At 44.7% G+C, this 22,819-nt stretch overlaps 1 protein-coding gene across 2 annotated transcripts; it reads right to left on the reverse strand.

Annotated features, from left to right (window-relative positions):
• Positions 1–723: 723 nt before the first annotated feature.
• Positions 724–14,765, reverse strand: oafb (OAF homolog b (Drosophila)). Of its 2 annotated transcripts, XM_072702023.1 has the most exons (5): positions 14,036–14,100; positions 6,564–7,573; positions 3,874–4,008; positions 3,506–3,686; positions 724–3,170 (listed from the first exon to the last, which is right to left on the reverse strand). In XM_072702023.1, exons 2-5 carry the CDS (start codon positions 6,759–6,761, stop codon positions 2,896–2,898), a joined length of 789 nt encoding a protein of 262 aa, XP_072558124.1. In that variant the 5' UTR covers positions 6,762–7,573; positions 14,036–14,100; the 3' UTR covers positions 724–2,895. The 2 variants fall into 2 exon arrangements, with proteins under 2 accessions (XP_072558124.1, XP_023672070.1); XM_023816302.2 differs by lacking the exon at positions 6,564–7,573 and having other exon boundaries at positions 14,036–14,765.
• Between the last annotated feature and the right edge of the window lie 8,054 nt (positions 14,766–22,819).

The raw sequence follows: 22,819 nt of genomic DNA on the forward strand, positions 1-22,819 counted from the left end.
ATAGAGACTTCACTGAGGTACTACAAAACTTTTAACGGAGCTTCACAAAAACCAAGAGGGAACAGAAATTTCTCACGACGAATAATAAAAGTATTAACACCAAAATGAAGAAAAATATCGTTAATCAATGCGTTGTCTGTATCTGTAATTAAGGGGGTGGAAACTTAATTAGTCAATGTAAACCCAGACAGCCAATCTGGACGTGAAGTTAAGCTTGCATTTAAGAACATGGCTGCCTTGTCCCGTCAGCCCCCACAAAAAAGCCTGTTTTCTAAACTTTAGGTATGGTAGTCAAGCTGCTGCTTCTCTATTGTTCTCAGACTTAGAGAGATCCGCCCCCCCTCCTTTCTCTCTCTCTCTCTCTCTCAAACACACACACTTTTCTTTTAGATTGTATTTAAGATTGAGATGGGGAGCAGAAAAACTCCTGATCTGATTCCAGTAAAATCACACACACACACACACACACACACACACACACACACACACACACACACACACACACACCTGTACTCATATCTTTGTGGGGACCATCCATTCATTTCTATGGGCATAACCCTAATCCCACTAATGACGACCTTATCCCCTACCCAGCCCTAACCTTAACATTAACCATAAGTAACCAAACACAATACAGGTCCTCCTAAAAAAATGGTCCCCACAATATAAAAATAACAGGATTGTATGATTTTTATATATCTGACCCCCCACATACACACACAATTGTAGTGCAAATGAGGCAGCCTTTATTCTGTCGTTTTCAGACAAGATTAATTTACAAACCATTTGCAAACCATATTTCTGAAATTACTACTCACATTTTTATCCAATAAAAACATTACAAAAATATGGATGTGACTTGTTATACAGTATCAAAAAGTTGATACATTAAGGCACTTACCTTTACCACAAAATACTTTCGCGTTTTCCCACAATAAGTTTCTCACAAGTGGCAGGGAAAAAGAGTACATTATTGTATACAAGAAAAAACTGCAGATGGGACAAAACAAGGACAGTTACTAGTTATATAATAGCTTAAGATCAGTGGAACTATCATTTGCATGTAGCAGAGGTCATAACCTGAGAAATATTTCAATTAAGAATTTAAGAGTTTCACAACCAAACATCAGTTTAACGCATGTATAACACTTCCAGTAAACCCCACCACATCTGAACACATCCCTTAAGTGGGTGTAAACCTCCCTAAATACATTTCATATTAAATAAGTAAGCGTTACTGATTCCTTCCATAACAAAGATGCAACACAGGGTTTATTTGCAGCAGAATTTATAATAATAATTAAAATTGCTAATTGCAATACTCCATATTTGTTCAGCTGTTAAACATTAAACCGTTACGTTAAAGTGTTTTGTTAAACTGTAATAAAAAAAAAAAAAAAATTAGAAAGACCTTGATGCCCCTGAATTTTTATAAATACATCCTATTTGATAGTATCTGACAGGTGAAGTTAACCTGTAGGGACAGCAGGGACAATGAAAACTATACTGTAAACTGATGTCATAATGCAAATGCCACCATTCTTCATAACCATAGCACAACAGCAGGATGGTGGTCTCTGATTTGCCTTGGCAGAGAGGCATTTCAACACCACTCATAAGGCTGTGAGGCCTTCCTTAATTAAGAACGATGCAGCAAGCCCCATGACTGGGACCTGGCCTCCCCTGGCACTGTGGTGTCCCCCCCCCTTCCAAAACCGCAGCCCTCTGGTGGCCGGGGGGAGAATCCCCCGTTGTTTGAAAGAACATACTTCTGTTAAAGCTTAGGAAACTGCCTACATACAACAGGTTGCAGGAGAAACATCTAGAACACAATGAGCGAATATCAAAATGACAGGTACCAAGACTTAACACAAGTCAGGCTCAACTCATTTACGCAAGCTCTATGGCCCATAGTGTGGATAAGAACAGACAGTGATTAGTGTACAAACTCCCGTGTTATACCTCAGCTTGTAGGTTAGTCTACAGATCCTCAGATGTGTAAAATTTGGTCCCAAAACATGCTTTGATATGGAAATGTATCTGCCTGACTCATTCGGGTGACAAAATAGCCTCGGAAGGCCTCTTCAGAAGTCACGCCAACGAGAAGGTGCTTGCAGGTGATGAAGGCCTCCAGGTAAAGAAGAAAAGAGACGTTGCTGAATTGGGCAAAAAAAAAAAAAAAGAACTCACACAGGTGCACCAAGCACAGGACTTTGATGGTCCTACTTCAGTTCCCTTATTCTGTGGGGGCTGGGCTCCGGTTCTACTGCTGAGGGCTTCATTACAAAATCACATTACTGATAAGAACAATTCTTTTGTTAGAACGGTCTAAACAGAGTTTATTTCTTTTTAAGTAAAAAGAAAGAACATACCAGAGAAGCATTATTGTAACCTGGGTTATACTATGAGCTTGTTTAGACCGTGACCCGTGGACCATACCAGCTCTTGTATCCCACAATCCCCTGTGGAGACTGACCGGTTCTGGCCTGCTTCACCCTTCCAGCCGTGGTTCTGATAGTCCAAAGTGTTCAGTCCCTTTATATAAGCCAATATAACTGTTTTTAGAAAATGGCAGTCCAATCAGAAGAGTGGCAAAAAAAAAAGACTTGGTTCAGTGTGAAACAAAGATTGGGGGGGGGGGGTCACTGATTCCACTGAAAGGGAGATTGGACCAGACCTCAGTATCAGCCGTGGTCATATGTGAAGGCACTTGACGGTGACAACGTCACCCACACACCTGTGGCCGGTACCTGTACCACATCTCACCACAAGGGGGCAGAGGGATGCAGGGATGAAGACAAATTCCCCGGGGATATTCAAATATTAAATAAGAAAATAAATAAGGACAAGTCATTTCCAGATGGGAGTGGATACCAGGGGGCGGGGGGGTGGACTTTAGGTCTCCTCGTCCCAGAGGCACAGGTGCCGGTGAGCCACATAGTACTCAAAGCGGTAGCCCTTGCTGCAGCTCTTGATGCCACACTTGTAGGGGCTGCCCTTGCTCACCCCCTCCCGGCTGCGGCAGTACTTCAGCAGGCAGGGGTACCACTCCAGCCTCAGGCTGTAGCGGCAGGAGCAGGCCTGCCACATGTCCCGTGAGGTCGCGCACGTCTGCAAGTCCGGCACGTCCTCTTCCTGGGGCAGGATCTCGAACACGGAGCCTTCTACTCCTGCGGGGAAAGGATGGAAAGGTTGAAAAGGAGTCTTGGCCTGTCAGGGATGCGGGATCCTTTACTGAGCTGTTTCTCCAGAGATGGGCATGCAAGTTCTTTACTGCTCCCTTCCAGAAGCTCACGCTGGAGAGATTAGCACAGAATGGCTTTTACAATGATGCTGGTGGTTGCCAACATAGAAAACATTTGAAATGCCTGAGGTGATGCTGGATGCTCTTTGTTTAAACGTACTGAGGGAGAAGATAGCGAGTCCAGGCCGTAAAATAGCTGGCTTTTAGACAACACACAAAACCGTGACTTCAGACGATGAGCGGCTGGACGTCTTGGCTCACCTTTGTCCAGCCAGTGCTTGACGTCCACCTCGCGGGTGTAGATGGCCTCCTGAGCCTCGGCGCACATGTTGTGGACGTGGGCGCTGAGCTGCCACGCCCGGCTCAGGTTAACCGCTACGTTCATGGCCAGCTGGTCCTCGGTCCGCCTCTCCTCCGCTGACCGGATCGCGTGAGGGTTTTTCTGCCAAAGGAAAAAAAATATATATACTGAGTCAGGAGGTCTATTGGGGGGGGGTTCTTTGGAGGGGAGTAAAGGGGAGGAGCCCTGGTGGGAGGGGCTTATCAGAGACAGGCTATTCAGGAGGAGCTAAAGGGAGGAGCTCTGGTGGGAGGGGCTCTGAGAGGAGGTTCCAGAGGAGCACAGTCACCTGCCGCAGGCGGGCCATGGACTCGCTGGGAATGATCTCGTTGCTGTTGAGGCGCGTGATGAAGCAGAGGGCTTGGTACTGGTTCTGGCCCCGCTCCGGCTCGCCCAAGATCAGCGCGCGGAACAACTTCACCTCCTGCAGCACAGCGCCGAAGGGGGGAGGAGTGTCAGAGGGAGGGTGTGTCTGACTGACGGGTCGCTGAAGAGGCTCTGGTACATGCTCCCAGCACAACCATTAAGCTGACTCTGTGGTCTTTGTCTGCTTTGCTGCTATTGGTTACATCTATAAAGCATTCAAGTAACCAGAACAACTATGAAATGTTAGTTTAAAATGAGAAATACAACACTATGCTATTAAAATGTACACTAAACCAAGAAAAGCTTTGCACAACACACGTCAGTTCCTCCTCATTCCTACAGAACAGCAGGCTTTTAGAGTCTTTCTGCTTGTTCCCCCATCGTTTACCTCGCAATCTTGATCCAATATCCAGCAGTGAGATTAGAGGGCATCAAATAATAGTACAATAATCATTAGTGTCTGTGTGTATAAAGGGATTAATGTAAGTGTATGAAATATGTCACAATTAGGTGTTTTTCCAAAATTAACATTCATCTATCCTGATAATTCTACTTTCTGCTGGCTGTCGTGGTTGTAATATTGCCGGATATGAGAGCTTTAACCGTTATGCATAGACTGAGCACAAACACAACACACAAACACAACACAACAGTCTTACAACAGAATACCATTCTGCAGCACACATACACTCACACGCTCTTTGTTCTCATAAAAGCTAAATCAGGGGCCATAAGTGTCCGCTGTTAATGAGCAATACTCTCGAGGCTAATATTTACAGCGCCACTGAAGTGCCATGACACCACAGAAGTGAAAAAATTAAAAATGGAGCGCCGAGCCCATCGGCTGTGCTGCCGTTAGAGTTACTCCCTCGTGGATGATTTTATGAACACTTCAGGCGAGCTGGGTGTTGCATACACGAGGAGTAAAGAGGGAGATTCCAGATTCATTAACACCTGAGGACGGTTCCCTGCATGTTTGAAGGGGAAACTTAGAGGGAATTTGTTTTTTATCTCCTTATCTAAGAATTTAATGGCTTCTTCGTGACTACAAAAGGAGGTATTCCCTGGCAGTGTCCCTCACCACCGTTTCAAATCTGCCTTGTGGTGCCTGCAGTGGGAGGTCTAGCTCACTGGAATGTTGGGAAAGCTGAAGCTGCAGACTCGCCTCTCGGGGGTTCTGATCCCCACCGATGAGCCGTCGCACCACCCACCAAGATACACGTGCGCTCTCGGGTCACACACCGACACAAACACAAACAAACCTCGGGTTTCCCACATAGATTTCCTGAGCAGACAGGGACTGAGGCGCTCCAGACAACACTGGAAGAACAAGTTTCCTTTTGTCTGAGCAGTGAGTGGTCTCATTTTGGCCAGAGTCCTGTCCCTGCATGACCTATGCTGGACATGGCCTTTGATGACTTCTAAAATGATCGTTGGGAGTGCCACCCCCAGGACTGGCATGGACAGGGGCACAAAGAGCATGGATTGCTGCCCTTCACCAGTGTATGGCTCAGAGGGTTAGGCCACTGCCTGCATTCACAACACTGCTGGCCTGAATCCCATGCTTCTGGGAGTTTTACTTACTCAAAAATGTTCTGAGGGCAGAAAGAAAAATGACTGCTTATCTGAACCAATCAGATAGTAGAGGAAGTGGGTCCAAGCAACTAGAGGGGGCGGGATTAATGCATCTGATTGTAGAGAAGGCACGACCAACCAATCTGATTGGCTGAGAGAGAGAGAACCAAATCACTTTTTGTTCTGTCCTCTGAACATTTTTGTGGAAGTAAAACTCATGCTCAGCAAAATAATCACATCACTACTGGGAACTTGAGCAGTCGAAAAAGGACGTTCCAGAAACATCCAGAGGCCTACAGACATGTTGGAATTGATCTATGACCAGACCATAGGGTCAAGTCATCCCCAAAATACACAATGACCAGCATCTGCATGACAGAAAGCACATTTGCTGAAAACGCTAAGCACCGATCTCATCACATATACAGTTATGTTCAGCTCCTCGCAAATATTTACACAGCAGTGATAGCGATATTGAAATGTATCCTCCCCCATCTGACTGGAGACTGGAGCTCAGCCAGAACTTAATACAAAAATACAAGGAGCGCTACGACCTCAGGCACCATAAGGAGGGTTCGACCTGGTAGAGTGAGCCATTAGTCACAAAGTGCAAGGAACTTCAAAGAACGTAGATGAAGAGATGGGGGACTTTAACCGGTATCTGCGATAGGGCCGTATCCAAAAGTGTAACTAGCTGTTTCAGCCATTGGCTTCTCCTAGGGTTCCTTAAGCAGGCTGGTAAGTTTCGGCACGATTCCAAGGGTACCATTATACAAATCAAATGGGCTTGCGAGCCGACCTTTCGCATCCCGAAGGTATTTCCATGACATCACAGCTGCCCAATCTGAATAAAAGACGCTGGCCTATAAAATTCTGAATTCCCCTATTTCAGCAGCTGCACAATTGGCCATAAAATAGTAATGGCATTGTAATAAACTGACAAACACTGACGAAACAGAGCGTCTGCCAGCAAAGGCTGCCAATCTGTGCTCTCACTCTCACCCACTACCGCGGTAGCCAACGAGAACCCGAGCTTACGTGCATTGCAAGGTGACGCCGATTTAACAAAAACTGCCTTCCGCTGCCTCGCAAACCCTCTTCTTGCGGGTGTTTATTCCTTAGATCCTCCAAAAAGTCTGTGTGTTTTAAAGAGAGTGTCTTCTTTCTCCAACTAATAATAATTGCAGGTTGCTCTTTTTGGAGAAATGATGAATTAAAAATAAGAACCAGGCCCATAAAATCAACTGCAGGCAGTACTTTCCAGCTTGCAGACTGGCTACGGCGCGATCTGCTCTAGTCATTTCTTCTCCTAAATGGATTATACATCTGGAGAACATATGAGTGGGCCTCCATTTGCAGGAAAAAGTCCTGCGGTCAGCATAGAAGGCGACACTTTTAAGAGCAACTTCGAAGTCATCTCCCGATAATGTAAACATTGGAACTGAAGACCTTTATACATTTGCAAAAGGTTAAGGAAATTCCATAGTTCAAGCTCTGAGGAATTCTCCTTAACGCTATCGAAGTTACATTTTCAAAGAATTTCCAATGAATCATTAGGAATGAAGGGGCACAATGCCAAGCAACATTATATATTGTGGTACAGCATACTACAATAAATTTCTCCACAGTATCGAACAGACAAGGCAAGTATGCAAGAGCACTTTCATAGACGATTAAACTTTTATTTAATTTTTCATATCACAAATTCAGCTTAATGCTGACAATCCTTCATTTCTCAGGTCAGAAAATTCTTTATTGTTCAGTTACCAGCAGGTGCATTGCTCACCGAATTACAGTAATACGGCACCACCCAGAAATGCACTAATACGGTTTAAGATGACCTGCAGCGATGCTTTGCTCCGTTGACAATATGCAATATTTTTGGGGTGAATACTGTGTTCTTCTGTACCCTCTTGTTGGTGGCATTGTGAAGTGAGATCATTCAAAGACAGAACCATCAGCACAAAGCAGATGCAGTCTGACTGGGGCTCTGCGAACACGTCGGTCGAAGTAGAAAGACTTTGGTTTCCAGCCAGGCTGAACCAGAACTGAAAGTGCAGAAATAAAAGGACAGAGATGATTGTGGTCCGGCCTTGCATGATATTCAACATCCTACTAACGGAAGAAAGACAATAAGTTTGATTAAACGGAGAGTTTTATGCGCGGCACAATGGAAAAACATCCTGCAAGCGCCTGGATCACAAAGCTCTTGTCACAAAGATCTTTGGCACGAAGCCACTTCCCCTCCCCTGCTGACCAGCCGCACCATGACAGACCCCAAGGCTGCACACGATCGATTGCCGCAAGATCTCCCACCAGGTCACTTATAAATGTTTATTGTGATTTTTTTTTTCTTGCTAGACAAACACCCTTGACGATAAAAGTGATTCACATATTTTAAAACGTTTACACATGTTAAGTACTTAAACTAGTAGTGCCCTAGACTCACGAAGACTTAGGTTTAATACTATAATCACCATGCAGACAACCATGGACGAGCATTGGGGGGGGGGGGGGCGAAGTAGCCAAGGAAACAACTCAGTTCAGAAAAAGGACAGTAAAACGAATTCCAGCACCTCCAACAAGGCCTGAACTTTAGCCTCTCTTTATATCACAGTTCACATGACAACAGGGATTTCCACAGAGCTTTTTGTGTTTGTTCTGGGTGTGGGGGGGGGGGGGGGGCTCCCTGTGCTTCATATTCTTGTCCATGATGATAAATCATTTAAATGAAACCTCCAGAGCACTGGAGGAAGAAGCCAACTCCAGCCAAATCAGTGACACCTCCAGACCAGCACAGCGCAAACAACCAACCAACCAACCAGCCAACTTCACACAGAACTAAGGGCTGAGTTTAGTTGAATTCTGATACAAGAAAGACCAATATGCAGAAAGGTGAATATGATTCTACACTGAAAATCATTGCATTTATTAATAAAACCTGGGGAATTTAAGTACAACAGAGTTCCCAAATAAAAGTATGGACACAAAAATGTAAATAAACACAGAATGCAATGATTGGAAAATCATATAAAACCACATTCAATTTTACTGAAAGTAGAACAAAGGCAACATATCAAATGTTGAAACAGAAATTGTATTGTTTTATGCCAAATACATACTCAATTTGAATTTGATGCCAGCAACATTTCAAAAGTTGGGACGGGTTTATATGATTGCATTCTGTTTTTATTTACATTTTACACAGTGTCCAAACACTTTGGAAAAGGGGGTGTAAAATTCAAACTAAAGACCTGAACAGTATGTTTTTTCAGACTTGGCTCATTTTGTAAGTGGAACACCCCACAGAGCTAATAAAAAACAATAATAAAGAGCAATGTGCATTTATAATCACACAAGGCCCCCGCAGAGCTCCCCTTCTGGTGAAGTTTTCTAGGAAAATCTGAGAGAATCGGAAACAAACTCTATAAAAGAAGAAGATCTGTTTCCTCAATGCAAGAAATATTGAGAACAGACTTCATGATGGAGGAGGAAAAACCCCAAAGAATGGAAAACAGGCAGCAGGGCAGCTGGGCGGAGGAGAGGAATCCAGCCATGAGGGCAGTGACTATGTCTATGTCCAAGTTGGTCTGGATGGGAGAAGAGGAGGAGATTCCATGGCAAGCAGTACCTGATATCTTACTCTGGGTAAGAGAAGCTGCGGCGGGAGCCAGGGACAAACCAGTGTCCATCCTGAGCCTATAGTCTGTGCCTGTCCATAACGCTGATCTTCAGGGTCTAGCACTCAGGACAATAAATCCATTAGGCTGAACATTAACCATTTACATTTTATTTATTTAGTCAACGTGTCGATCCAAAGCAAAATACATTTGAGAGAGCAGGGTCATCCAGTCCCTGGAAGAATAAGGGATTAAGAGTCTCACTCATGGACCCAATGGTGAAATCACTCTGCCAATCTGGGAATCTGAACCCCTGACCTTCTGAACACTGGCACAGTGTCCTAACCTAAGACTGTACAGCAAGTTCTACTGAAAGAAGGAGAACAGCACTAAAAAGCCTTAATCAGCGCAGATTGTTCGACATCAATCATGTCAAACTCCCAGTCAACATGAGTGTCGGTCTTAGGATGCTTTCTGGGACTGAGCACTGAGGTGGAAAGCATCTGAGGTGGCAGGAATGGACACGCTTAGTGCACCAGATTTAATCTCGGGCTCCCTCGACCTTCTCCTACTTCAGGTGGACAGCAGATTCATCCCACCTACTAGGGCGACTATAGGCAGAACCTCACTTGCCCTGTTCATGCCAATTCTGTCACATTCCCTGCTGCTATATATACCACCACGTTCAGAAAAAGGTTTGTTTCATTCAGCTCAGAGGCATTTGTCCCATTTCCAAGTGATCTGCTTAGCACGACCTAGGAGGAGTTTTTGAAGAAATGTTCCACTTGTCTACCATGTCTAAATCAACCACTTTGTCTCCTTTGGTCCAAAGCTGCTGTCCACCCACCTCTTTATGGAAATTACCGCAACACAGAACATTCCGAGGCCACTTGCGTCCTGTGATGACGAAAGCACAATATTTCCATTTTCCCACAGCCCATTCCTCAGAGGCTTTGCTAGTGCCAGAGTGGAATGCAGATATCACACAGTCATCTTTTTGCTATAGACATTATCTTGTTCACTCGAGCAACTTCCTGCATGTCCCCACGCATGTGGCGTGACGTTTAAGTCTGCAACATTTGATTGCACGGCTTTCGACAGCCGTGCCGGGCTGTCCGAATAGCCGAACCTGGAGGGCCGGCAAAACTCCTGCAGCCTACCGCTATGTTGCGACATGCAGCGGCACATCACACCCTAACCCCAGTGACTCAGGGTGACAGCAGCCAAGTAGGTGCATTTCCCACACTTTGGCGTCTTCCCCTGAACTCTGACACAAAACGAATAAAGCAGCAAAAAATTTAATAAACACCTTGAGGTTTCTGCTGCAGAGGACTCTGACCTGTATTCTGTTCCTCTTTCAGAGGAAATCTGAGGCCACCATTGTGGTATAAGGAGAAGCCAAGTGTAGATTCAGGTCTAATCCAAAAACCTGATCACTATTTAAAGTCTAGTTAGTGATGTTGAACAGGACAGTAAATATTTTTCATAAAGCAGAGTGGGGCTAGGAGTTCAATCAGCTTATACGATTGTGTTACAAGCTTCAAAATGTGTTAGAATGAGTAAACAATCATACTGAATGGGACTTCAGCCAAGGAAAAACCCTCCTGAATAAAGCCAGAAATCGTATAATGTTGCTGACAGGTGGAAAAAACGTTGAGCACATGGGAGGTGAAAACATGATTCTTCTGAGATGGAGCATCCACTGCGTGCCACGAGGTTGTCTGGCTCAGCTCTACCACTGAGCTGGAAGATCTGCTGGGTGTGTCAAACAAGTTTAACCATATTTCCAGTTATTGGCAGTGGTCACATTAACGGCAAACCTTCTGGACAAGGATGGGCAGGTCCATCGCTGGCTACATACCAATGAGGAACATCAGTGGCATGAAAGGTAGAATCCATCACCGCCCATCTGCTTTCATTTCTCCCACTGAGCAGACAACATGTTTGCTTGGTTTGCTTAAAAAACAGTTGAAGGTTCAAAGTCTAGGGCAGGTTTTGGCAAGGAACTGAAATGGGTCAAAGTGCACAACCAAGGGTCCCATTGCATGAAATGACTGCTGAATGGTAGATGGGCTGTACAGCAGAGGACGTGATGGAAACCAGTAAGAGTAAGGAGTGCAGCTGGGCTCTTGGACTCCCGAGAATCCCCAGGGAGACACAAGGCCAGTCAAACCCAACTGGACTATTTATTCACCAAAGCTTTCCAAGTCAATCCCACTGCTCGGTACTCCTGAGCACCGCTCAGAATTATTTTCCGAGTTGAAGCCTGACATTCTTAGGCTTGAATATTCTCAGGACAAACCACGAAAGGGAGGGGGGCACAAAGCTAGGGCTACTTTGTCCTTTCTGAGGCACTCATTATCCCCATGATGTCACCCGCACAGACTGCTAACTCAGCACATACCTAAGCACAATACACAGCGGCCGCGTCGGACCCCTTATGTACGCGTTCTTGCCTTTTCCGGGCCCAATCAAAGGTCACCGTTAGCCCCGCGTCTCGTAAATCCGGCAGACGCTGAAAAGATGAGAAGCGTGTGACGACTGCATAGACAGGGTAAGTCTGGATAAACCAGGAGCCCAGAGTCCATTCCTCAGGAGTGCTCTTCTACTGCCAGTATTCATAAGACATAAAGCATGATGTCAGGGTGGGGGGGCTCTCCTTCCATGACTTATTTCTCTGAAATTCTATTGAAAACATTACTGAATGTTAAAAAACCCACAAATCCTTCCCCACTGCACCCCCCCTGTGCTCCCCGCTCGTGCACGTCAGCATGCACGCTTTGTCTTCCTCGCGATCACTTTGAAAATAAATGAATTTCGCCCGATACCAATGCGAATTCATGAATAACATTAAAACCATCTGTCGCGCATCCTGAATGGAGGACCTCAAATGGCCGAGGAACGACAAAGAGGTCGAGGCGTTTTGAAGCCCGGCTTAGTCTGGAGCCCACCACCCCACCCCCTCCCCCCCAAAAAAAAAAAAGAAATTCAACCTCAGAAGAGATAAACATGTAATGACTGTTTGGCCATGGACCTAGATTCTCAGACGCAAACAAAAATGCATAAAGGGAGTAAATCGAAAGATGCAGGAAAATTCACTCCAAGATGAAAGTCAACCTCAATGTCTCTTTTGGAATTTCCAATGGCTGTTTGTGGTTTGAGTTGCACTCACCCACATTCCCCCGTTCAAGTAAGTTTCCCGCAAGGCTAAATGATGGAGTGACACACAGCCCCCACCCCTGGCATGAAGAAACCGATTCCAGGAAGAGTGCGCAAACACGGGAAGATGACTTGAATTTCCTGCGTGTTAGTCTATTACTGACACACTACTACATGAATTACAAGCCGTCACGAAGGGGTTTGATTATGGGGGGGTCATTCTTTAGATTATATGCACAAATCATGAGGGCTTTAGAACGTCTGATGTCATTGCTGATCTCAGCACAGCCTCATAAGAATGCAAGTTTGGATGGGGTGTGCTCTACATCTGAAAATAGATGCAGCAGGAGAGACAAGCCTTTTATTAATCCAAAAATAATGCAACGCTGGACTGTAAATGCTTAAAATATTTAGGTTTACAAAGCCCAGCACGGGGGTTGTAATTAATGCATCCATTACGTCCGTCTGTCAAATCTGCCTGACCAGAAAACTCAGTGTAGATGCTGAGCATCCCAGAGGGGGCATGCAGGATCTGGACTGGGTAGAGGAGACGTATGCTGGTCAGCTTGGAAGCTGTGGAAGCCAGTGGGCACAGCGGCCGGCATCGAGGCAGGAGCCACGTGGCAAATGGGTGGCATCCTACCAGCCCCATGTCCTGTGCATTTATAGACCACACTATAAGCTCCATAGTTATACGCTATAGATAATACGCTGTAAATTACAACAGCTTAAGATTTTCAGCGCCGCCCCCCTCCCTTTCTCCAGGTAGGTCCAACTCTGTAAACTGAAGCCTTTGGACAAACTAAGGGTGCAAACCACAGAGGTTAAGAATAACACAATACAGCCTCAATAGAATGGCTACAATACAATACCTCAGGTGCACTTTCAGGTGTAACACGATTTGATGCAATCTGATATGCATGATCCGGTTCAAAAGGGAGAGAAAAATTAGGAAACATCCTAAAATAAACCAACTTAATCCAGGGGACTGGAATAATTTACAAGGCCACAAAAACCACAGAATGCACTTTGAAGTCACAGACTGAAGTGTCCATCTACACTGCTTAGGAGGGTGGACTGATAGACAGATCGACAGAAGAATGAACGGGAGTCCCAGTCAAAATCAGATGACCCGTCAGCTCAGAAGGTTTTTTTTGGCAGCTGATCTTTACCAATATAAAAAACACGTTTTGTATATTAAATTTTAGTCGGAGAGTAACTAAGGAGTGCAGCTTGTTTAGGTTTGACCTAAACAAGAGACAATGTTCCGGCTGTGACAAACAGTCGCACATGGAGACCAAGCGCCCAGCAAAAGATGGACAACTTCTTTAAACCCACATAAATGTATATACACTTCTCTTTTCCTGTTGTCATCTCTTTGGGATTTTACATTATCTGCTTTTCTGGGGTGCCACCTCAGCTGCCTTATGAACCCCAACCCCTAAAAAACTAAATTTAAATACTGGCATCATCTTCACTTTACCTACAGTATATATGGCTCTCCCATCATCTCCACATGAGGGTTTTCTCTAAATTAGAAACTTTTAAATCTTCTTAATGTGTTGATTGAAAGGTCATGACTGTCCCTCATTTAAACTGGGTAATAAGGCGAAGCGAGAGAGAAACGTGAACAGTGTGCAGGGACATGATGCACTTTAATCTCATGCATGCGATAAAACACATTTAAGAGATTCATAACGAACCCAAATGGGCGAAATAAGGCTGTCAGACCTGCTTGAAATCCGCCAGGAAGGTAATGAGGGTGCCGTCGCCTTGCTTGAACTCCAGCGTGACGGAATCCTGCTCGCCGTCCGCCTCCAGCGTCTCCTCGGCGATGTGCCCGTCAGACAAGCGGACCCGGACCCTCAACTCGGCGGCCGCCCCCAGGGACGCAACCAGCGCCACCAACAGGACAGTCCGAACCGAACCGGGCCGGTCGCGCCGCGAAAACATTCCGGAAGAAGCGAAACCGGACCCAGATTGGGGAAAGGGGGGGGAGGGAGAAAACGATAACTTAATGTGTTGAAAAAAAGGGGGTGGGGGTGCAGCCGTCCCGGAGGCGCATCAAGCACGAAGCTTCCACAAAGTCAGCGCACGGCCCCCGTCGCTGTGTGGCATCCGCCTAAAAGGACCATGCTACCGAAGTTCTTTAAATGCCCTCCGGCATGAGACGAAGCGCGATACTTTGGCGTGTTTCAGCCCCGGCGTCGCGCTGTCACCGCCGCTTCACCGCGAAGGCGTCGCTCTCTCTGCCTCCATATGGGGATACCAGCCCGGCCACTTGTTTCTCTTTCGCACCGCTCGCGACACACGTTGTTGTCACACGTTTGCTGATTTTCTCTTATAAAAATAAAAATAAAAAAACCTGCCCCCCCTTCTGACTTTCTCATTCGGTCCCGTCACTTCCTTCAGAACCCTAATTGTAACTCGGTTACTCGCCCGACTCCCAGAGTTTTACGGGCGGCGGGGCTCTTAAAGGAGTATCGCTCGGGCCGAATCCCCTCCCATTCCACCTCCACCCGCTCCATTCACGGTCCTGTTCCATGGAGCCGGAGAATATCATAATATCACTGTAGTACTGTAAGCTTTACCCATTTCCGACCAATAGTAATCACACGACTGATTAAATATCAATCCCATTCCTTAAATAGACGAGTATATATAATACTTAGATATACTGTCGGTTTGTGCTTCGTATTGTTTTTGAGCACATCGGCGTGCTAAGTTAAGGATAACACGATCTGTCTCAGTTCTACCAAAAACCAATTAACACACCTGTTGTCAGTATAAATCTGTGACACGTATTGCTTTTACTGTTTCATCTAAATGTTTCAATTCCAAATGAATTAATATTTATAAACTGCAAAATAATTTAATTGAAGCAGGAAGACATTTACGCGGTTCATGCAAAATTCAACTTTTTTCCCCACATTCAAGTCATGCAGACAGATTCAGCTTTTTCTTATTCAGAAACTTCAGCCAGTATTCACTCAAGTTAAAGTTTAATGCAAGAACATTAATTATATCCACACTCACGTACACCCTTGCGTAACTTAATCTTGGATTAAGATACAGCAGGTCCTCAAAATATACCATGCCTAGTGGCCTTACACTTGATGCGTATTTTATATTAATCAGTTGATTCTCTTTGTTCCTTGCACCACATAAACATACAGGTGTCCATTGAAGTAATTGTGTTTTAGAATCCTAAAAAAAAATGAAAGCATCCTCTTTTTCACATTCAGGAGCTATGTTGCACGTTGATGTAAAATGCATTTAAATAGTGATACAAAAGCTGTGTTGTTAACTAAAAAGTTTTTTTTTAGACTTGTTTCTACTGGGAATACTGGGATTTTTTATCAAGTGGAAATGATAATGTCTGGTTTCAATAACATGCTTGCATCATACCTTGTCATGTTGTTTTTCTCTAGGGACAGCGATGCATGCTGGGTAATTGCAGACTCCTGAAACGGCCCGATTGCCCCCGGCATGGCCAAGTGGTCAGAGGGCCTCCCAAACAGAAGAGTAAACACTGTCTTTGAACCTGCGCAAACACTACCAGCTGTGTGCTGTGTGCAGCAGAGTGTTGACAGTAAACTGCAGGAGAGAACCTGTCCGTCATACTGGCCAGACACCCAGGTGGTCTGGTGACCCCTGCAAGACTTCTGGTGTAGCTGAACACATGGTGGCTAAAGCAAGGCTCTCTGATTTGCTGTTCCAGCGCTGAATGGCTTTGCAAATTTGCATCTGTTCAGCTGGTCACTTTTGAAAATGTATATTGAATGTGTCTGTTTCGCTGGTTTTCAAATCTCACAGGTATGATAAATAACCACTGTAAATACCACTGTGGTAATGTATATTTGACGAATACGGGTGTTTCCACCTCAATGTGTCAGCAGGGGTGGACAGTAAGGTGAGGGTAGGCAGACACCTGGAGCCCCCGAAAACTTGCAGACAGAATTTCCAGAAGTTACATTTATGGATATAAGATAGCTGCATATCTGTTATTTGCATTTTTAATGACAGTTTTCACAATAAATAAAATTGTCCCCTCTCCTGCCTGTAATGGACTATTCCTACTCTGAAGCTTAACGCTACCCAGATTCCAGGTTGTAGACCTAATTGCTAGCTGCTTATTCAGGGGTTAGCACTGCCATGCAAACAAAGTAGTCTAACAGCAGAAGAAAATGGCATGAAGATACGACACCACTCCTGTGTCTCTGCTAGAGAGGTAGACAAATTGAAAAACCGTAGAGAGAACACAATTAACTGAACGTATGCAAAAATGTAAGACTAACCTTAGGTGAGGAGTAAGGCATAGGTTGTCCTAGGCTACAGCGTAGGGCCATGCCAGAAGACGGAACGGTTACATTTCTCAAATTTGGCTTATTGATCCACCAGTGCAATACCCCTCCCCCCAATCAGCAGATTTTACCAACAGCATCCCCGCCCCCTCCCTGATCGGTTAGTTTTACCGCTGGTATCCTGCACTTTGATTAGCATGTTATTGAAGATCCATCTTTTTAAATTCCCTCTCGTGTCTCTTTTGGTTCCAAAAATTGGCTTAAATGGCTGCCTTCAGGGGCGCCCTACCCATGTCAGCCTGGGGCTCCCAGAGCAGTTAGCCTGCCCCTATGTGTTGTGTGGGGGGGGGGGCAAAGTTGAGGTTTAGAGGGTGGAACGTCCACTGTCTTGAAGTGGAGCTTCCAGAAGGTTCATCTGGAGTTAGACATGTTCCTGAAGTATGGGGCTGTGTGGGTGATCAAGGTTTTGTGTCCCACCCTTGGAGAACAGAGCAAAGGCCTGGGGGGGGGGGTAGTGCCATGCGCGCCTGTAACCAGCTGCAGTAAACAGAGAAAGACACAAAATTCAAATAATGGAATCCAATAAGCCAGTCTCTCACTCCACCCCCTCAACCAGGCTTGGAGTTATAAGGTCTTTTTTTTGGAGGGGGGGACCCCAATGAGACAAAGCTTGCAAGTCAGTCGCCCACTGTGCACAGGGGTACAGATACAGGTCATGTGCTTCTTCCAGGAATGGCCTGGAGGCGGGGGGGGGGGGGGCGGAATGAGAAAACAACTCTGGCCTTCTTGGGCATTAAAGGTGCAGCTCCCATTCCTGGACACTCCGGCCCCTGGCTCCGCTGCACCCCGCTGCGCTGCGGTTGCGTGCTGCGCTGCGGTTGCGTGCGTGGCTGCACATGCATGCTTGGCTTACACTCCGATCTCGAGCCCGTGAATGAATTCCTGCGAGCCCCCAGCAGGGACGCCACGCTTACCATGCAACGCTGCCGCTGCGGCGTGATGCGCATGAAAAAAATGGACAGTTGTGTTTGAGTGTGATATGCTGCCTATGGAGCCATGCACCTTGTGAACACTATTTGTTTTCTCCAGCTGGGGGGTTGACTTCACTGATTTCCTGTTTTCAGTGATTTATATAGCAACCACCAGCATACATATTGAATTTATACTCTTCTGCCTGTAGGACATATAGTGACATGTATGGATAATGGAGGATTTGTGTGTTCAGGCGACGCAAAAGGCCTCATTATTCAGTTTCATTCTTCTGTTTTCACAGGATTCTTTGCACTAGACAGCATTAACATGTTTATGTCTTGCAGATTATTAGCAAAGTGTCTAAGGCATAATGTGCTGTTCCGTGCAGATCTTTCTGTTTAGTGTTCAAGGGCGATCTGGTGCAGTGTTTTCATTCCTTATCTTTGGACTGTGGAACTTAGAACTACAGTTCCTCGCTCACATGTGATCTGTCAAAGTCAAATAATGAGTCATAACACAGTTATAGGAAAGTCATAACAAAGATTTGCGATCATGACCAGCTTTCACATTTTTCATTAGCTTCTTGGGAGTAAAAGACAATGACAGCTTCATAATAGAATGTTCCAGTTTGTAACTGGGCTGTAAGGTGTTTGCTGTAAATTAGGAATGATCCCAATGAATTGCCAAGTGACAGGTCTGAAACATCTCGTAATGTTTATGACAAAATATATCCCCCTAATCACACCTCACCAGGAGGGTATTCCACAAAGCAGGATTTTTTCATTAGCCGGATAACTTAAGCCAAATGTAAGAATTGACCAATAGGAATGTGACATCTCTCTTTCTATTGGACAGTTTTCACATTATCTAAGCTAACTGGGAAATTTTGCTTTGTGGAATACCACCCTGTTGCTGCAAGGTCCAGTTCAAATGCTCACTGTCTAAATATTTACCCAGAAACCAGCCAATCAGATCTGCCTTTGAACTTCACACCTGAGCTCTGTTCAGTGGAAGCGGTGCATCACTCGTCGTATTTAGACTTGCCTGCTGCCATTCATCAGAAAGAGGCGGAAAAACAAATCATTAGACAACAACGAGTAACATGAGACGGTCCATGTGTGACCTCTTTTAATCATTGTGTCGGCTCAGCTTCTCATCAATTTAAAATATGTCCCCTTAATGTTTCAGGTAATCCTTGTTCTGCCTTAGAGGTTTCCAACCAGTACTGGTCTGTGGCCCATATTCCACATGCATATTCCAAATGCGTAGGGTTTCCGGAGGTGTTGGTTAATTTATAACAATGAACAATATATTTTCAAATTTTTACAACCCTACGCATTTGCACGTTCTATTCACATCTGAAAAAAATGGAAATGGTTAACTTTTGAAATTGCCAGTCAATTCACCAGAACTGGCCTTTTTACCAGTATGTAATTTTTTTGCATAACAAACAAAAGAAGGTTTGCTTACAGTTGTGACTATTTTTACAATCATAATAATTGTACATGTTTATCTATTGTAAATAATAGAAACACAATTCTTTTGAAAATTTGCAAAAAATAATTTTAATGCTATGCATAATGAAAAGGATTGATAGTTATCCGTCAACTGAGTGAGTTATGGAAATTTGCTCCCAATTACTGACTGTCGCTGCCTGCTGTCTCGACATAAAGCTTGAGTTTCAGGTACATATCTGCAACCATCTCATCGGTGATACTTGCGATTCCGCAGACCTAGTGAGCCATACTTAAGGGCACGAGTTCAAAAATGAAAGAAGAAAAAGGAGAGAAACTATATAGGAGTGAAGACTGTAGGGCTGACTTGAGGTCTCAGGTGCTTAGCTAAGCGTACTTCTGTGCAATTATGGCTATTTTAGCGCTTTGAATACGTCGTCGCGGTTTGCGTGTGAAGGCACGTGGGCGTAGTCTCAGACCACGGAAATCGGGAGATTCTCTGTGCTTCAGCCCAGATCACATTACAGTGGCACATTCTCCTTGCGTACAATGAAATTTGAAAGTTACTATAAGTAGGGCAAGTGCAAGCTGGCCTGGGGAAATTCACCCCCTCCCCTATTCTCTCCTCAACAGCGTTAAATAAATCTCACGCCTCTAAGTCATTCAAAACTCCTGTAACAAATTTGTAACATGCTACTTATTGAGAGATAAATTTTACAGACGCTTCCTTATACTTGGAAACCTGATCGTATTTGTTACATTGTTGATCTGTTTTATATATAAAGCAAGCGCAAGGATATTAATAGAAACTTCTGTCTGTAACCAAATACTCCTTTTGAAGACTTGACTCACATCAGAAATGCAAATACCCAGACAAAGGCCATGGAATATAAAATAGAAACAGTTTTCAAAAAAAAAAACTTGAGATTAGGATGCACATTTCCAGAGCAATAGATTATGTCACAATCTATGGCTCACTGCTGTCCACACCGGGCTCCAGAGGTTTCGTGACCAGCACCTAGCCTCCCTGGGGAGGGGGTGGGGTGCGTGTGTGTTGATTATTGGAGGTATCCCCCTGACACACGCTGAGATGGTGTTTATAGCAGGAACAGAGAGGCCTGTGACTGAAAAAAAAAAGAACAATTTCTCATCTCCCATTGGGTAACACATCATTTATTAAAGCACAAAAGGAAATTTTAACTTCCAGAATATTTCAGAAACTGATGGCAGTTCAATATTCCAGCGAATGTCCGTCAACTGCAAAAAAAATATAGAAATTACCCCAATATTTGCATTCAGGAATCCAGCATTCGTGGCTCCAGCTACTGCAACTTGAAACCATGAGACAGGAGTGTATGTTTTATATGTAATCCAGACAGATGTGGGATGGAGAGTCTCGGTCTCCCTTATTCATACAGTTTAACGATTCAGCCTCTTTGGCTTGAGACTGAGCCACTTCCCAAGGGTTGATGGAGACCACAACGTGGTTTTCTCTTTGGAGGGGGCCTGTACTTTCGGCTCTCGGGCAGTAAGGCTTTAAGGTACTGCAGCCCAGAATCTGGGTGGTGTTTGGGACCCAGCGGAATCCCCTTTTTTCAGGTGCCTTTACTACTCAGAAGCTTCTGCACAGTTATCCATGTGCTTTAAATAAAACCAATTATTGCATCGGCAAATTTCTTTTTCCATTCACCAAGGTTGATGGACCTGGACACAATTCCCTTGGTTTGGGAAGGCCTGCCTTGTGACAGCGTTTTCACTGTCTCCATTTATCACACACAAACAAAAAAAAACATACATACATCTGTCTATTCATTTTCCAATTGCTTATCCAGTACTGGGGGGGGGCTGGAGCCGCATAACGGATATGGAAGGGGTACACCCTGGATGGGATGCTAGCCCATGGCTTGGTAGAATTAAAAACAACCGAAGAGCAAATTTCCAAAACTTACTTAATCCAGAAATTTTAGAAATTCAATGAAAGCTCTCCATTGTATTACACGAGGGCTGAGTGAGTTTTGGTCCCTAATACTGTGGCATATGAGGTGGTAGCTTGACCTTAGGTCACTGGCGTCTCATCTCAACAGCAACAACAAAAAAATGGCCTGAGTGAGTTTTGAAAATTAGCTTTTCAGTTGAGGCTAAAACATGCTCACAGGAATGTGATGAAGAAACAGCAAAGCTGACTTTTAAGAGCGTTAAAGCTTTTGGAGAGGGGGGTTACGGCAGCAAACCTTGAACTTCTCTAAAAGGCTGCGTTTATCATCAGTGCTGCGGAACGCGATGGATTCCTGCACCCGGAAGCTCGGCACTTGACATCTGCAAAACCACAAACTGCTGGAGAGTAAATACGAAACCTTCCCAGCATCCTCCCAGCAAACCCTGTAACCCTGCTGTCTTCACTGGTTTTGCTAGAACTATTTTTATTTATCTTGCTTCTGAAAGAACCACAGGGAATAACGACTGGAACTTTGTGTCCAAAATGGTTTCACCTCATTTTCAGGAGATGCTTATTGATAATATAACACTGTAAAACCAGAGTTATACTTAACCTCTTGAGAACCAGCGATTCATTTTTGTCCCTTGTACAGGATATTATGTTTACACCCATATCTCTCATTACACTCTATTAAGTTCTGTAAACCTTTCTGAACTACTGAAGGAAGAAGTCATGAGTAACACAAGTAAAATACTGATCTCATGTTTGTTAATCATTAATGAAGGGTGACGCATCTCAAGGAGCAATTATATTTGTTCATAATTTGTTCATAATTTGTACTTCAGTAATAACTGAGTTATTACTAGGTATTTGTGCCCCAGCAAGTAAAATGCTACCAAAACAAAAACAAAAAACTTCCTTTTTCCCCCCTGGATCTCAAGAGGTTAAATATTTCTGTTTTCTTTTCAGATTTAACAGAGATTAACAGGCCACCATATAAACACTGACATTGAAAACATTCGACTAAAGGTTGGCTACCTCAGTACCATAAACAGAAACAAAAACCTTGTTTTCCGGGCTTCCTGAGGTGCCACTGCGTCTCACGGGAGACCATTCACATGGCAGGCAGTGCAGGACTTTTCTCTGTGAATTTATGCCTTTTTTTAACTGCCTGGTTTATAGCTGTACTTTGCCTGGGACCATCCGGGGCTGCTTTAAATCACATCGCGGTTTCACCTAAACGCGGCGGGCCGTTGTGGCAGCGCGCCAGGTGTGGCCGTCTCTTCTGATCCGCGTTCAAAACGCATGTCATTGCGAAATAGGACGCCATCGGAGACATTCTCACTCCTCATTGACCCCTTACAGCTCCTGCTGTTTCGTGATTGGCTGAGCCTGTTAAAAGCGCGGCAGTGAGACCAGCGTAAAGAGGGGGGCGGGGGTCCCTTTGGGGGTAGAAAAACAAGCCACTGTGAAATTGATGATCAATGAATATGTGTCCATGGAAAATGGTACTAAGACTAGTACGTTGCTCAGTACAGATCTGGCAAAGCTAATATTGAAGTACCGCTAATTTATCTATGGTGTGGTGACTCAGTGGATATTTTGCTGTGGTTTCACACTACAAAGGTTATGGGGTTGAGTCCCGCCCTGTCCCTGTGTGTGTGTGTGCATGTGTGTGTGCGGAGTTTACTTGTTCTCCACATGTCTGGGCAGGTTCTTCCAGGCACCCTGGTTTCCTCATGCAGTCCAAAAGCACGCAGGTGACTTGGCATCTCAGAATTTCTCCTTAATCTCTGTGGGACTGTGTTGTCATTCTAGAAAAGAACAGAATATATTTATTGGCATTGAA

This window comes from Paramormyrops kingsleyae, chromosome 18 (assembly GCF_048594095.1).
Source record: "Paramormyrops kingsleyae isolate MSU_618 chromosome 18, PKINGS_0.4, whole genome shotgun sequence".
Classification (NCBI taxonomy): domain Eukaryota; kingdom Metazoa; phylum Chordata; class Actinopteri; order Osteoglossiformes; family Mormyridae; genus Paramormyrops; species Paramormyrops kingsleyae.

Excerpts from the sequence above, each read along its gene's own strand:
- oafb (XM_023816302.2), bottom strand. The coding sequence starts at position 14,257 with ATGTTTTCGCGGCGCGACCGGCCCGGTTCGGTTCGGACTGTCCTGTTG. Across the intron at positions 3,687-3,873 it reads CCATGGCCCGCCTGCGGCAG|AAAAACCCTCACGCGATCCG; the intron begins GTGACTGTGCTC and ends TTCCTTTGGCAG. Across the intron at positions 3,171-3,505 it reads CAAGCACTGGCTGGACAAAG|GAGTAGAAGGCTCCGTGTTC; the intron begins GTGAGCCAAGAC and ends CTTTCCCCGCAG.